Source organism: Larimichthys crocea, chromosome IX (genome assembly GCF_000972845.2).
Source record: "Larimichthys crocea isolate SSNF chromosome IX, L_crocea_2.0, whole genome shotgun sequence".
Lineage (NCBI taxonomy): Eukaryota > Metazoa > Chordata > Actinopteri > Sciaenidae > Larimichthys > Larimichthys crocea.
In genome coordinates this window covers 8,439,122-8,453,657 of record NC_040019.1, presented here as the reverse complement: position 1 = coordinate 8,453,657, position 14,536 = coordinate 8,439,122, and the positions used below count along the sequence as shown (strand labels likewise).

Genomic DNA, 14,536 nt, shown 5'->3' with positions numbered 1-14,536 from the left:
TGTGTCCGGCCTCTTTGCAGTCTGAGTGACCACTTCCTGCTTTTGTCTGTCCACAAGTACAAAAAAAAGTACATATGTATAAATTTTTAAGGAGCTGTGCTAACATTTAAATGCATTCTTGAGTGTATATGATTTTAAAATGTTGACATTTTGATTTTAATGACAAAATACTCTAGACAGAAAAAATAAATTATACATAACCTGTTGCTGTGTGTCTTGTTTTTTTTTACTTACAGAAAGGACGTAGTCCGGGATATATTAATATATTACTCCACGTGTGGGGGGGGGAAAGCAGGAGACTCAGTTTTGTATTTCAAGTAGCACAATTGCTTTGTATTTTATTGCAACAAAAATTGCACCAAGGCTAGAGGATGAAACAAATAAGAAAAAGACATATTTACAAAGAAAAGAAAAGTTTGTCTACAAAATTGGTGAGGAGGCTTAGTCACAAAAGTAGAGTAGTGGTATGGTTGGTAAAGAGGGAGGAATAATTAAAAAAAAAAAAAAAGCCTACATTGACAGTACCATGTTGAAGTCAAGGCAGCTTGCGGTTGACTTGTGTCCTCAGGCATCGCAGTCAGACAGGGCACATGGGGTGAGACGACTACAGCACAAATACTGAAAATGTCCAAGAGTTGTGGACAAAGCATATAAAGGAACGTATGATGTTAGAGTGGAATTTCATGGGTTATTTTAGTCTATAATGGATCAGTTTCTCACTTATACATTACAGCAAGTGACAAATGCATTACATTTCAGTCCAGTGTTTCCCCCAGGATATATTTCTTTCTTTTTTTTTCTTTTTTTGCTGGGGTGGAAAAGCCTCTGAAACAGCATTTAGACCACATGACATAAACCCTCCATCAAAGCTAATATTCTTTCAGGCAAAGAGGCCCTTGAGTGGTCAGAGAAACGCTGTTTCAGTCTGTGATCCCTCTTTACAGATAAATGCTGCTGCAAGGCCGAGCTGCTACTGATGGCTTTTGTGACTGGCATGTAGAGAAAGTTGAATCAAACTTATTTAAAAAAACAAAAAAACAGTCCAGTCTAGAGGACAACAATGTAAAACAACAGTTCGATCCACTGAGTTGCAGATCGTGCACCCTGGTCCCTCTCCAGCACAGACTGGAGACAAAGGTTTTTGGTATGGCAATCAAACATTTAAATCCAATAAACACATCAACACAGCTATTCCTAACCACATTTCTGCACTTGTAAAGTGGCAAGTCTTAAACAACTCTGCCAGTAGTGTTTAAGGCACTAGTTAACAAAGTGTGCAGTGAAGCAAAAAAGGTGAAGGCCAGAAGCTCATTCTGCCTCATTTGCTTGCTCCCATTATTATCTTATGGCACATGGTTGCAAATACTGCAAAAAAAAAAAAAAAAAAAGCATTCATACAGAACAAAACACTGACACATTTCTTATCACTCGGCACACAACCAATCACTGATGACATGGTACAAAGCAATGGAAACTCTTGGGGATGTGTTGGACATCGGGTTATAAACACTCCACGGCTCCTTAATTCTTACAGGTGAACATGAACACACTGGACATGAACATGAAAATGAAAAATCAGTTGTTAAAATAGTTAGAAGGCATCCTGGAACAAGATGAGGTTAGGCGTTTTGTTTTTTGCTCATTGTCATCGGCATGGATGAAAAATAAAACACTAACAGTGTTTGGAAACAAATGGCCTTTTTTTTTTTCTCTACTAGTGTCATCGATAAAGGGGGAAAACACAACGAGAATATGTAAGACATGATCATTTCAAAAATGATTGGTGAAAAGTCATGTTGATTAGGATTTGGGCCTCTCATTAAAAGGCCAAAAGACGCTGTTCATTCATGGTTAAGGCTTTTCAATATTGCAAACTCTTGTCTGACGACGTCTACAGAAAGATTCCTTTGTTTCCATCCACAATAACCACAGGCTTAAGCGTACTCTAGTGTGAAACCTACACTTTGATGCTGCACTCCCGCAGGCTTTACCCTTCGATCTCCAACATGAGCTCAGGATGAACCATGCGCATGCTCAGAAAAAAAAAAAGGGTAGTGTTCATATCAGTTTTATATCTTGGTAGTTTTAAGATTTTATGGCGCTACCTCTGAACAATGTCACTGATCTCTTTGACAGAGGACAGCAGTTTGCTGAAGTCCTGCTGTGCGTTGGCACCCCCTGTGGCGGTGGGGCAGATTTGTAGCTCGCGCAGACTGTTCTCAAGCTTGTTGATGGCCTCGCGGAAGGCAAACTTGTTCCTCATCTGCTGTATGGAGTCGACGTAGCTCATGCAGTACTTCGACAGGTTCTTGCCGGCCTCCAGCACAGCGCTGTGGCTACCCGTCTGCTCCGAGTTGCGGCAAATGGCTGCGCGGAGAAGCTCCGTGCCTTCGAGCACCATCTCGCGCGTCACGGCTGAGTTGGGGGTGCGCTCGGAAGCCTGGCGGGGTGCAGTCTTGCGGAGGGAGCGTCGTGTGTTCACTAGGGGGATGAAAGCAGTGGGGGAGCTCTGATCACTGGAGGAAGAGAAGCCTCCTAGGCTCTGGCTGGAGAGGGAGGTGGTCACTGAAGTGGCAGAGGTGGAGGTCTTTAACGGTTGAGGTTTGGAGGTGGAGCCCAGGGGCAGCTTCTTGGAGCCCTCACCAAGGGGTGAGCGGGCTTGGTCACTGGCAGTGGTTGTGTGGTGGGGCTCTGAGACAGAGGGGAGGCCCTTAGCTTTGATGTCTGAGGTGGTGGATGAAGGGGAGGGGAGTTCTTGAGTAGGGCTGCGGGAAATCTTGCCAGTTTTGGCATTGGTAGGTGGTGGAGGTGGGGCTGGCTTGGGTTTCTGTAACTTTCCTCTATCCCTGACAGATGAAGAGTCCACACCGTGCTTGTGTCTGCGGGCCCTGCACTCTTCTCCAGCTGCCCCTAAAGCAGGAAACACATTGGGCTTGAGAAGCTCAGCATGGAGAGCACTGGTCTTGGAGTTCTCCAGCCCCTGCGCCCCTGGTCTCCTGACCACCTTAGGTGTCAATGCCTGGGGACTGGAGCCGGGACTGGGATCAGTCTCTTTGCCTAAGAAGGCAGTTGAAACATCTGATGAGGTGTTCAGACGTGGGGGGGGAGTTAAGGTGCCCATTCGTGGGGCATTCTCCCCTTTTTGCTCACTGGTTCTCTTCCGTGGCAGAGCTGGCTTGCCCCCGAAGGTGCCTGAGTCAAAGTGGCGCTGGGCAGGGTCTCGTGGCAGTGTGACAGACTTCCATTCAGTGCCATCTGAGCCGCTGGGAATGCTAGAGGACCAGAGGAAACGCTTCGAGTTAGACATGGATTCCTCCTCACTAGGTGGTGTTGTAGCTGCTTTTCCTCCAGGTCCGGGCACCGCAGGAGCTCCTTTCTTCCTGGGAAACAAAGGCCCTGGGTAGGTAGGAGCCCCGTTGGTGATGCCACCCGCCCCATTGTTGTTAGTACCCAGGAACTTTGCAGAGTCAAGGCCATGTGTGACATCATTAATGGCCAAAGATGCACCATTGTTGAAGCTATCACTGTCTCGAGGATCTGGAGTCACGCCCCTCCTGTCAGGGTGGATATCCGTCTCTCTGAATGAGGAGCTGCGTTTGGGCGGAGCCGGTGCATTCTTTTTCTTTTTCTTGATGAGACTGAGAAAGCCACTGCCACGTGTCTTGTCCTTGTCTTTGGGTAGCAAGCGGTCATCCTCATTCAGATTACTGTCCAGTAGGGTGCGCTCTTTCCTGGGGAGCATGGGTGACGACACAGCTGCTTCTGGCTCCACTGGGTCTGGAAAAACAGAAAAACAGTCATCAGTGATGAAAACGTAAAAATACTTTTACTAATTATCAAACTACAATTACAAAATACTTGGACAGACTAGAAAAAACATCAATGGAAAATACTGAAAGAAAGATGAGTGGGTGTTTAAAAGAAGAACGAGTTGGCAGGTGTTTACAGAGTGAAAACTCCACCGGTCTTAGCTTTTAGCTCTGTGGTTATGACCAAAGATCTCAGACTGCACTTGATCTTTCTGGCTGTTTTAACTCAAAAGGAAACTAAAAGGAAATAAGATAAGACAGCATCACGATGGAAAAACTTAAGCAAAGAACCATCTGGACAAATTGAGAACATGTTTCAAGTTATTTCTACAGGAATTCCAGTAACGATTATCTCTATATTCCTGAAGGTATAATGATAATTGTGTTGGACTACTTTACAACTAGTTGTAGCAACAATGGCAGAAGGCACAGTGGATGTGAGTGCGTCTCACCTGGACTATCTCCATCCCGGTTGTCCGCGTTTTTACGGAGAGTTCTGGTTTTGGTGGGCAGCTCTGGAGCTTGCTGGAGGGGGCCTAACGTCGCCTTCTTCCCTTTCTTGCCCAATTCCTTTTCCACCTCTAAAAGAAATACAACATCAATCTAGATTTAACAAGCAACTGAACATGACTATTGACATCTTAACACCCACAAGTAAAAGTGCTTTGGATATAAAAAGAAAACAGCACTGACCATCAGAGATGCTGGACTCCTGGAACATGGTCTCAAAGGCTTGGTGTGTTTCAGCAAAGGATGGACGTTCTGAAGGGTTCCATCTCCAACCTGACAGGAAAACAGGGAACAGAATTTTTAAAAAGTCATTCCAGTAGAACGGAGTCCCTCTAATCACAGATGGATGAGTTTTGCTACTCACAGGCTGTCATGAGTTCGTAGACCTTCTCAGGGCAGCCTTCCGGTCGGTCCATACGGTAGTCTTTCTCCAGCAGCTCGTACACTTGGGACAAGTCAATGCCAGGGTAGGGGGACATGCCGTAGGTGGCGATCTCCCACAGCAGCACACCAAATGCTGGAGATGAGGATACATACAATACAACATGTCAAGAACTAAATAACTGCGACATAAAGTCATGGTGGGATTATGTGCAATCATTTAATGAGTAAAATTGTTCCCTTGTTAAATAGGAACCTGAAAGAAATTAGCTACTCGAGCAAGAACATCAGGAATACATTTTAGCGTTGTCTGAATTAAATCAAACTCACCCCAGACATCAGACTTAATAGAGAACTTGTTGTAGGCCAGACTCTCTGGAGCAGTCCACTTAATGGGGAACTTGGCCCCAGCATGAGCTGTGTATGTGTCGCCAGTCATTAGCCTGCTTAGGCCGAAGTCTGCGACTTTTACCAGGTGGTTCTCCCCAACCAGACAGTTTCGAGCAGCCAGGTCCCTGCAAGAGACAATACAGAGAGGCGAATGAGTGATGGACAGGAGGACATGGTGGAATTCTGACTTTTTTTACAATCAGAAACAGACAAAACAAGTCCAAAAAATTTAAAAACTGACTTCAACACAGGCATTGATGAGAAGAAAACACAATGAAACAGAGCATAAGAAAACACAGTATACAAAAACAGTGTGTTGTTACAACATCCACTGCAGTGTTGGCTCTCTACAGATGTTTTGTGCGGAGCAGAGTCACAAGCTGTGTCTTGTCAGATTTAAAAATTAAAATGTGCTTTGGCAAATACGAAAGACATAAATCATGTCATCTCTTCTTTAGGACCCCGTTAAACGTGCCAGAACACACTAGCTATGTTACGACATCCACTTGTGTATGATACAAGTTGGTCATTCAGTTGAGAGAGCGATGATAGAGCAGCTTAGGAATGGAAAGAAAATAAGATTCAAGGATTCAAAGATGTTTTTTCTTCTACTGTTATAAGTTGCAGCTCTAACTACCGCACTACTGAACATCACGCTGCCTGATTACCAAACCTCTGACAATGAAAATACTGTGTTTGCACCCACCTGTGTATAAAGTTTTTTTTCTCCAGGTACTCCATGGCAGAGGATATCTGCGTGGCCATGTGGAGCAGCACCACCGCATTGACCTCCTCTCTGTTACACTCCCTCAGGTAGTCTAGTAGGTTACCGTGGGTCATGAACTCTGTGATAATGTAAAACGGTGGCTCCCGCGTGCACACACCTGCCAATGAAACAAGTTTGCAAAACAAAAACACATCAGTATTCACTGGATCACTTGTTTTTGTGTGTTACTTTCAATAACCTTGACGCAGAAAATCTCCATTGAAAAAGCTAGTTGTCCTGCAAACATGAGTACATTTGCAAAATTGATCGGTGCCAAAAAAAATGGGGTTCTACATCTGATCAATAGCTCTTCTCCTGTTCATGAGATGACTTTCAGAGTAAAGACACTGAGAAAGAAATGGCTCTTAACATACCTAACAGTTGTACCAAATTAGGGTGTTTAATCTCTTTCATGACAGCGGCCTCCTTGAGGAACTCCTCCACTTCCATCGTATCCTCCTGGACAGAGTTTTGTCAAAAAAAGTGAGCGATAGCACGGGCTGCTTGCAGTTGCATCCATATAACACCAGATGGTAGCATTATTCAGTCAAGTGTAAGACTTATTGTGTCACATAATGTGTTTCAAAATGTTTCTACTTCAATAGATGGATATTAACGTTCGTCCTTTCCTCGTAAAGTCTAATTAGGAGCAGTAGGCATGTTGTTCTTCTTACCTTTAGTGTCTTTACAGCCACAGTGAGGTTGTACTTCTTCCAAACACCCTCATACACTTCCCCATACTGGCCTCCTCCCAGCTTGTGCTTCATGGTAATGTCAGTGCGCTCCATCTCCCACTTGTCATAGTTGGGAGAAACTCCATAGATGGTGGGCTTATTGCGCTTCGGTGCCGGGTAGTGCAGCGTGGTGATGAGGCCGTCGGCCACCGTGGAATGGTGGTGCACCAGCTCTGCCAGTGTGTTGAAACGGCTTTCTGACGAGACGTACAGCTGAAGGAGAAAGAGATTCTACATTTGAGTAGATGCACATGAGAGGTCAGTTCAGCTTTGGATATCGACAGAAATATCATGACATAAAAGATAAATACTTCAATGATGACAAAGTCACTGGGGAATCTATTTAAATTCTGCACTTGGGCAAGTCGGAGCACTATCAAAACAATGCAATACAGCTGTTAAGCTTCTAATAAACAAAAGATGCTGAAATGTTCCCGAATGTTTTCATTACACGATGCTACTTGTGTTAAAATGCATTAAAATGTTAGTGCTGTCTGGAAACAATGAGTGATATTAGGGAAAGGTATAACGCCAGAAATAACGGGCAAAGTTCCAGTAATCGAGCATGAATTAATCTACTAAGTCTTGGCAAAACAACACTAAAACATTTTCTCCATCAAGAACGGTCTTAGCCCATTCAAAACTCACAAGGCATTAGTCAGGAAAAGCTGGTTGACGGAAGGATATTGGTCAGGGCTCAATGGACACAGTCTTTTCCATTGTCCAAGACTTACATAACCCCAGAAATGATTTGCTCTACAATTTGCACTGTGCATTTCTTTAACTTTACAGGCGCTTTGAGCGAGAGGGCAGGAAAAAAAAAAAAAAAAAAGAAAAGAACAACCTTGACTGCAGTCGAAAAGACCTTTGAAATCTAAAGAGGATTTAATGGTCAGTTGGCCGCTCTCCTGGCTTAAACTGTGACCATTCACTAAATCAACGGGGAGAAAAAAACAACAACTATTTATCAACATAAAAACCTTAGTTATTCGGAGCAGTGTTAATCACAAAGTCACTGTGAAACAAAGCTGTAGCTCAGGGGAGTGCTGAGGTAATCTCAAATTATGGGAGAAGTCTATCATACCAGACTCTTGAGTTGTAGCTCAGTGGGAGGATGGAAAACAATATGAGATGGGGAACCGTGTGTGTGTGTGTGTGTGTGTGTGTGTGTGTGTGTGTGTGTATGTGTATGTGTATATGTGTGTGTGTGATCGTACATTTGTTTCGTGTGTGTGTGTGTGTGTGTGTGCGCGTGCATTCTTGGCTGCACTGCTCTGTGCTAATGCATGTCTTAGCATGGGCGTCAGTGTCTGGCCGACCTCGCGTCTGCTGGCCATTATGAGCAGCACAGTGGTGGTTAGAGGCATTCTTGTCATAGCAAGCGTTCCTCGAGCTAGCTCACCTCGCTGCATCACAGACAGGAGGAGGGTGACACAGCCAAAATGGCAGCGGCTTCTCGACTGACATCGCATTTTGGGGGAATCCCGCGGAAGGAATTCAGCCATTCCAAAATGGCCAGCACTTATCCACTGGGACCTTGAGGATGGGTCACCATATTTAAAAGGATAATGCGAGTGTGCTCAACCTCATATTTCTTCATTTTTTTTTTTTTAAGCATTTTAGGGACACTAAAATAATAAGAATTATCATTTCAGATCTCTGAATGATTGAAACTTGTGCCCTGAGCAGCTTTGAGAGAGAAGAGAACAATGCACTCATCTGTTCTTGCAGATATCAGTGATACTTTGTGAGCGTGAGCGTGTGTGTGTGTGTGGAATACAAATATGTCTTCCCATTTCTCAAAGTGCTGCACTGGATGAAAAACAATCCCCTTGATTAATGCACCTGGCTGCTATCTTCACTTCAAATCAGTCATTACATTCCATCTACAGCCGATATAGAACAATGAGGTAGATCCTGCCATGTGCTGTAGATAACATCCTGCCTTTATGAAACAAATAATAAACCACAAAACCACATCAAACAATGAGGTTTAACCGTTAGATTCATTTAGGCGCCATCAAATGTGAAAAAAGGACGAACCTTAAGGCTTAATGTGAGCATGTGTCGGTGTTAACTTGGCAAAAAGTCGATTTTTTGAGTTGTCAACATAATTCCACCTTTGGTGTGTGTAGACAGTATGTGTTTGTGTTTCCTGATGCCCACCTTGCCGTCAGACGCAGTGTTAATCCTGTAATGGTAGACTCTCCCCTCGTACCGCAGAGAAATAGACCTCTGGCCGGGGCTGCTCTCACTCTCGCGGACCAGAAAGCTCCCGTTGATTCCCGAGCTGAGCAGGTACTCGGCCGCGTTGCGTGACACGGGTCCATGGTACCAGCTGTGCTTCTCCAGGCTGTTGACGGGGGTGATGTAGTTGGACGGCACCCAACCCTGGCCATTCTTGGTCTGCGCCTCGCACCACTCGCCGTTGTGGTTGTATCCCAGCACACGCAGTTTCTCTCCTAGTAAACGTGAGATTAAAATAAAAAAATAAATAATACAGGCATGTATCTAATTGGCTGCAAACCTATATACTTAAATTTTAAGGATACAGATCATTCCTGTGAAAGATCACAGGAACAATTAGGAGGACCACAAGTAGGACTGTGTGAATCTTCTGTATCCTACATATTAAGAACAGGCTACCATGGACTGACACACTGTATCCTCAGATCAGGAGGCACCAGTCATTTTGTGATCTAGATTCAAGGAACGTATTTCTTTCCTTCAGCTTAGACAGGGTGTAACAAAAAATATCAAATTATGTGTTTAAATCCTGAAAGTGCCAAACTTCAGATTCAAATAACTGTTATTTGACAACATAGACGCAAAGTAAAATGAACTTTTTCGTGTAATGGCTCATATTAGAACGAAGTGGAAAGTACTGCTGTACAGGACATTTTCTTGTTTATTCCGGTGCATATGTTCCCCCGCTTCCTTCCTCTGTTTGTCCGTGTGATCCATCTGTGGTATTGTTTTACAGTCGCTTCAGAGGAAGAAAACAACCCACGTTTGAGACCATCGTCAGGAAGTGAGAGTCAGACAGGGATGAAGACGGAGAGGGAAGGGGACAGGAAGCAAATAAGTAGATTCCCAGTAAGATTCACGACCTTACATGTCACCTAAAAACATCCAACCATAAGTTTTTTCAAATATCTAAAAATCAAACAAACAACAAAAACAAACAATGAGAACGAACCTTTAGTGATGCTGAGTGTGTTGTCACCACTGGCAACAAAATCATAGAGTGCGACAAACAGGTTGGGGTCATTCTCGCTGGGTCCAGCCAACAGGTTCTCTTTGGAGTTCCAGCGGGCCGCTTCTGTCAGACCCTGACTCTCAAAGTCTGGTCTCTGGAGAGCTTCTGAAAAAACAAAAAAAAAAAGGGAAGAAAACATCAGAACACATGTAGTTAACTGAACCGTGAGGGAAAACATCAAACAATGCATTGCTGAGGGGAGACTGAGGGAGATCTGTAGGCGTGTGTTTGGTATGCAGCGGCATTGTGAAGCCGTTTTTACCATACAGTTTCACACATGTAGGATGATTCAGCAACAATGTCGACTCGTCTCTCCGCGTGTCATTTAAATTCAGCTGGGTCTTGCTCCGACAAGCAGGTCATCAGCTGTGATCCCAACGTGGGATTAGAGCATTAAAACCTGATCATGTGACCGGCCGTGTCCCAGCTGCCTTTGTAACTTTTCATTTCCTGGATTATCCCTGCTTCGTTTTTCATTTTCCTGAATACCGTGACAACTAGCACACATGAGACCGTGAGAATGTGCCTCGGCATGAATCTTCATTGTAACTATACGTGCTCACGCTCACAGGTAATGAGCCTCAGAGTTCAAAGTGCTTTAACTTATAGTTATGTTAATTACAGACGCAGCTTGAATTATAGCAATTTCAGAGCCGTAAAACTGATGGCTGAATCACAAAATGTGGAAAGAATGTGGAGAAAATTGTGTTTAAAGAAGAAAAAGAGAGAGAGAGAAGTGAGGCGAGAACTTTTGTCTAACTGCAGTTTGGCCTAAACATGAGCTCGATTGTGTGACTCGCTCAGCTGTTGTCACACATGTTTTCGAGGCATCTTAGATTTCATCCCCCCCAGGCTCACAAACTCACACATCTTTCCAGCAGAGACAACAGGCCAGAGCTGCGCTATATTTCCACCTTCCAAATTCTCAAATAGTAGTAACACGTGAGAAGGAAATATTTTAAATTTACTTGTAAGGAAATAGTACACAGTGCGATGAGGAAACCAAGCGAACCCTCCAAAAAGACACTGAACATTATTTTTTCCAGTCATTCTGTGATTGTGAAACAGAAGAGAAATGGAGGCAGACTACAGCAATGCATATATTTACTTTTGAGTTTACATCATTGCTACTGTTTTTTTGGGGGAAATGAATCCAAGTGCCCAATTTAGAACAGAAACATAGCCAGACAGACAAATGACTGTATAAAACATCTGCAGACATGCAGCGTCCGGTGATTTGGTAACACCAGAAAAATAATACTTGTAAATGTGTAACTTTCTTTAGTGTTGTGTGTAGCTTTAAAGTTGAAGGAGGGCGTAATTGTGAAATTACAAACAGAATCCAAAAAACAGGATTAGGCCTATTTCCCTTCAAGTAAAAACAGAGTGAAATTAAAACCTATTTTTTAGTTGAGGTGATGACATAATTCTTCATACATCCTGCTACAAAATGCATTCTTTAACCAAACACATCCTGCTACGGAAAGATTGGTTCTAACAAGTAAACAGTTCACCAACACTGACAAGTCTTCAAAGTGGAACAATGGTCTGAGTGCAAAGTTTAGCTCCAGAGGACATCGTAATTATGATTAATGCAATGAGAGATCACCACTCTTAAGAGTATGGCTTCTCTTCAAAGTTGAATAATATGAAAAAAGGAGACAACTAATCATCACGCTTATTGACTATATTATGTATGTACATGATTCAAATTTCTACAAAGTCTCTGATAAGAGTGGAGAATGTTGCAAAGACTTTTGTTCAAGATAAAAAAAATTCTCCTTTTCTTGCTTTGCCGTTGGTGTGTTGCACTGAAAGCCCTGAACTCAATGCCACTTTGTTGATTGTAAGTGACAGAAACCTTTACGGCTCCAAAACGGTGACGTATTAAACCGTGGTTAACAGCTAAAATCAGTTAATCGCTGCATCCCTGGTCTGAAATGCTGGTCACAGTCGGATCAAAGCATTTGAACAGAAACCAGCTGTCAATGAATTAGTGCTCATATCATGCCATTAATACTGCAAGCGGGAAGACCGTGGCCAACTTAAATCACTTTCCCAATCGCATGCACACAAGCACAAACAAGACGGAACAGTTCTCTGTTGTATCATCTCTGTTATTCCAAAACCATACCATTCATATTTCTTTTTGTATCCTCTATGTTTTCAGCTCGTAAAACCCTTCAAAGACATATATCTAAGACACGTTTCATTGTCTTGGCTGTTGAACACCACTGGAACAACACCAAGTCCCCCAGCTGCATAATATAGCAGATTATGACTTGTTCACCACATTTATTGCATAAGTGGATGTTCCAAACGTCCATACAGATACAGTGTATTTCTGCAAAAAAAAAAGTCTCTCTCATGCAGAGCAGACAAAATCATCCAGAACCTGTCACAACTGTGATTTACTCACTATACTGTCATTGAGGCAGCTGGATTTGGCTGATTGAGCTTGCAGCAAAGAGGATACTTTGTGGCATAGTGGTTATTGTACACAACAGTCACATGCACCCTCTCTGGATGATTTAGACTGTCAAATACAGAGCTGCAAACAATTACAGATAGAGGCCTACTCAGCACAAGGCGATTTATTTGTCTAGCACCTTCCAACGATAAGGCAATTCAAAGTCAACCATTCAGCGTCTTATAAATCAACAGAAGTGTTTTTAAAGTTAATTCTTTGGCAAACAAAAAGCCAATGTAAAGATCTGAGAGCTGATGTGATCGACTCTCCTCTCTCGTTTAGTAAGGACTAGCAGCAGCTGTCTGATCGACTTTTTAATGACTTATAAAGACAACGTTATAGTGTGCACCAAAATCTCTGGCTCGGTTTGTGATCTTTAATGTAAGTGACTCTAGTTTAGCACTGACTTCTATTCAGTCTTCTGTGGATCCATAAATAATTATTTCTGTTTTATCTCTGTTTAACTGGAGGAAATACTGGTACATCCAATCACTGACTGAACGGCAGTGAGTTCGGAAAAGAGTTCAAAATGGTGAATGCAAAGTCATTCTTTATGTATGTCATAATGCACCTGAGCATTTGTTTTTCACTATCTGTGTTAACTTTCAACACGCTCTTTTATTCTTTTTTTTTTTTTTAACCTGAATGGCATTTCTTCATGTTTTTTTTCTTGACCAGAGACAACATTTACCTTAGTGAGGCATCAAAAACACTGATAAATTTAGATCACTTATACTGTGTTCTGATTGAATTGGATTGGACATTTGCGTGTGCAAATATAGTCATCTCCAAGAGAACGCAACAACAGTAGACAGTTCACTTCCTATACACTGATTTTGACTGTGTAGTTGTGAAGTCAGTAAAGTCTGCAGCTCGACAGAAGGAATTCGAAGGAAGAGCAACATATTCGAAAGAAGCAACATCTGTTTGCACTGGATAGAATTATTAAAATGGCAACTCCACCTTCTTTTATACTCCATTTTCTCTCATAAAACTGATGTCTGGAGGGGTTGACTCAATAACAACTCCTGCACTGTTACGTAAAACATAAAATCGGGATTGTGCTTGATTATCAATTTAAGAAAGGGAACTGCCTGCCAAAGACCTGATGTTGAACAAAATCACATTAAGTGCAATCTCAGAACCAATCGGCTATCATCTGATGGCGATTTAGCCTCTGGGGCCAACAGCCAATCTTTCTGATATCAGTTATCTGTTTTTTGGATAACGAATATCCATGCCACGACCTCCCACTGCAGTCCGATTAACAACGTCAAATATGAAAATGATGAGGAAGACACATTTTGGCAGATATCTGCAAATGAATGCAGAAAACTTTTAAAAAAAAACGTATAAAAAAGTTAAGTTGTCATCAGACGATTGCTCTCCAAGGACTGTTGCAACCAAAACCTGCTCAAACATGACTGGTCAATACTACTTGAACTACACGCATAAACCTAAACACTTCTGGTGCTAAAAATGTGTTGATTATTCTACTATTTATCAAAACAGGAATAAGAACATGAAGTACAGAAGAAGAGCCTGCTTCTGGGTGTAGTTGTTCAAACCCAAGTGTGTGTGCGTGTGTGTGTGTGTGTGATTGTTCCCACCTCAGATGGTGGAGCTTTGGAGTCACAGTTGGAGAAGATTGGACTTGCGAGTTTCTTAAGGCAAGAAGTCAAAGAATTTGTAGCCTACAGGAAAAAAACTAGTACAACTCTAAGGAAGTCAAGAGAACATATGCAGTCCACAGCCCGTCACATGACTTTGTTGACAAGTTTCATGCACAAGTGTGTTGGGAGGCCAGTGAAAGCCTTTCACAAAGCCTCTTCTGCCAAGTTAGGCTTGCCAGCCTGAGCACACCGAGACAATCAAACCAAATGTGGTGCTTCTTTTAGGTCACAAACCTGCCATTTTGTGTGAGAACATGCCAGTTTCAATTTCATCTGGAGCACGCTGTTTGGCTCATACTCCTGTATTTAGGTGAGTTCCAATCCTAAAAAGAGACAGAGCTGTTGCATTTTTGAGCAACAGTCAATGGTGCTTCCCTCAGTTGGCAAAGGTACAGGTATCTATTTGCCCCGTGCGAGAATAAAGACAGACTGTGAGACCACGTCACATGATTCAGAAACAGCAAAAACTAAAAAGGCCCTTGAGGGAAGCAAAAGCATAAAGTAGCAGATTGAAGCCTGAGAATGAAGTCGAGGAACATGACGG

At 42.8% G+C, this 14,536-nt stretch overlaps 1 protein-coding gene across 4 annotated transcripts in view; it reads right to left on the bottom strand.

Moving 5' to 3' along the window:
* Nucleotides 1-311: 311 nt before the first annotated feature.
* The window catches only part of abl1 (c-abl oncogene 1, non-receptor tyrosine kinase), a 34,615-nt gene continuing 20,390 nt past the window's right edge, over nucleotides 312-14,536 (bottom strand). For 2 of the 4 annotated variants that reach the window (XM_010738330.3, XM_010738348.3), the window contains 10 exons: nucleotides 9,790-9,954; nucleotides 8,757-9,052; nucleotides 6,531-6,821; nucleotides 6,231-6,315; nucleotides 5,797-5,974; nucleotides 5,031-5,215; nucleotides 4,684-4,836; nucleotides 4,503-4,592; nucleotides 4,262-4,390; nucleotides 312-3,777 (listed from right to left, as the gene is read on the bottom strand). In XM_010738330.3, the coding sequence (XP_010736632.1) occupies nucleotides 2,102-3,777; nucleotides 4,262-4,390; nucleotides 4,503-4,592; nucleotides 4,684-4,836; nucleotides 5,031-5,215; nucleotides 5,797-5,974; nucleotides 6,231-6,315; nucleotides 6,531-6,821; nucleotides 8,757-9,052; nucleotides 9,790-9,954 (3,248 nt within the window). In that variant the 3' untranslated portion in view covers nucleotides 312-2,101. The remainder of the gene's footprint in view (nucleotides 3,778-4,261; nucleotides 4,391-4,502; nucleotides 4,593-4,683; nucleotides 4,837-5,030; nucleotides 5,216-5,796; nucleotides 5,975-6,230; nucleotides 6,316-6,530; nucleotides 6,822-8,756; nucleotides 9,053-9,789; nucleotides 9,955-14,536) is intronic. The other 2 variants (XM_010738338.3, XM_010738356.3) reach the window with 1 other exon arrangement.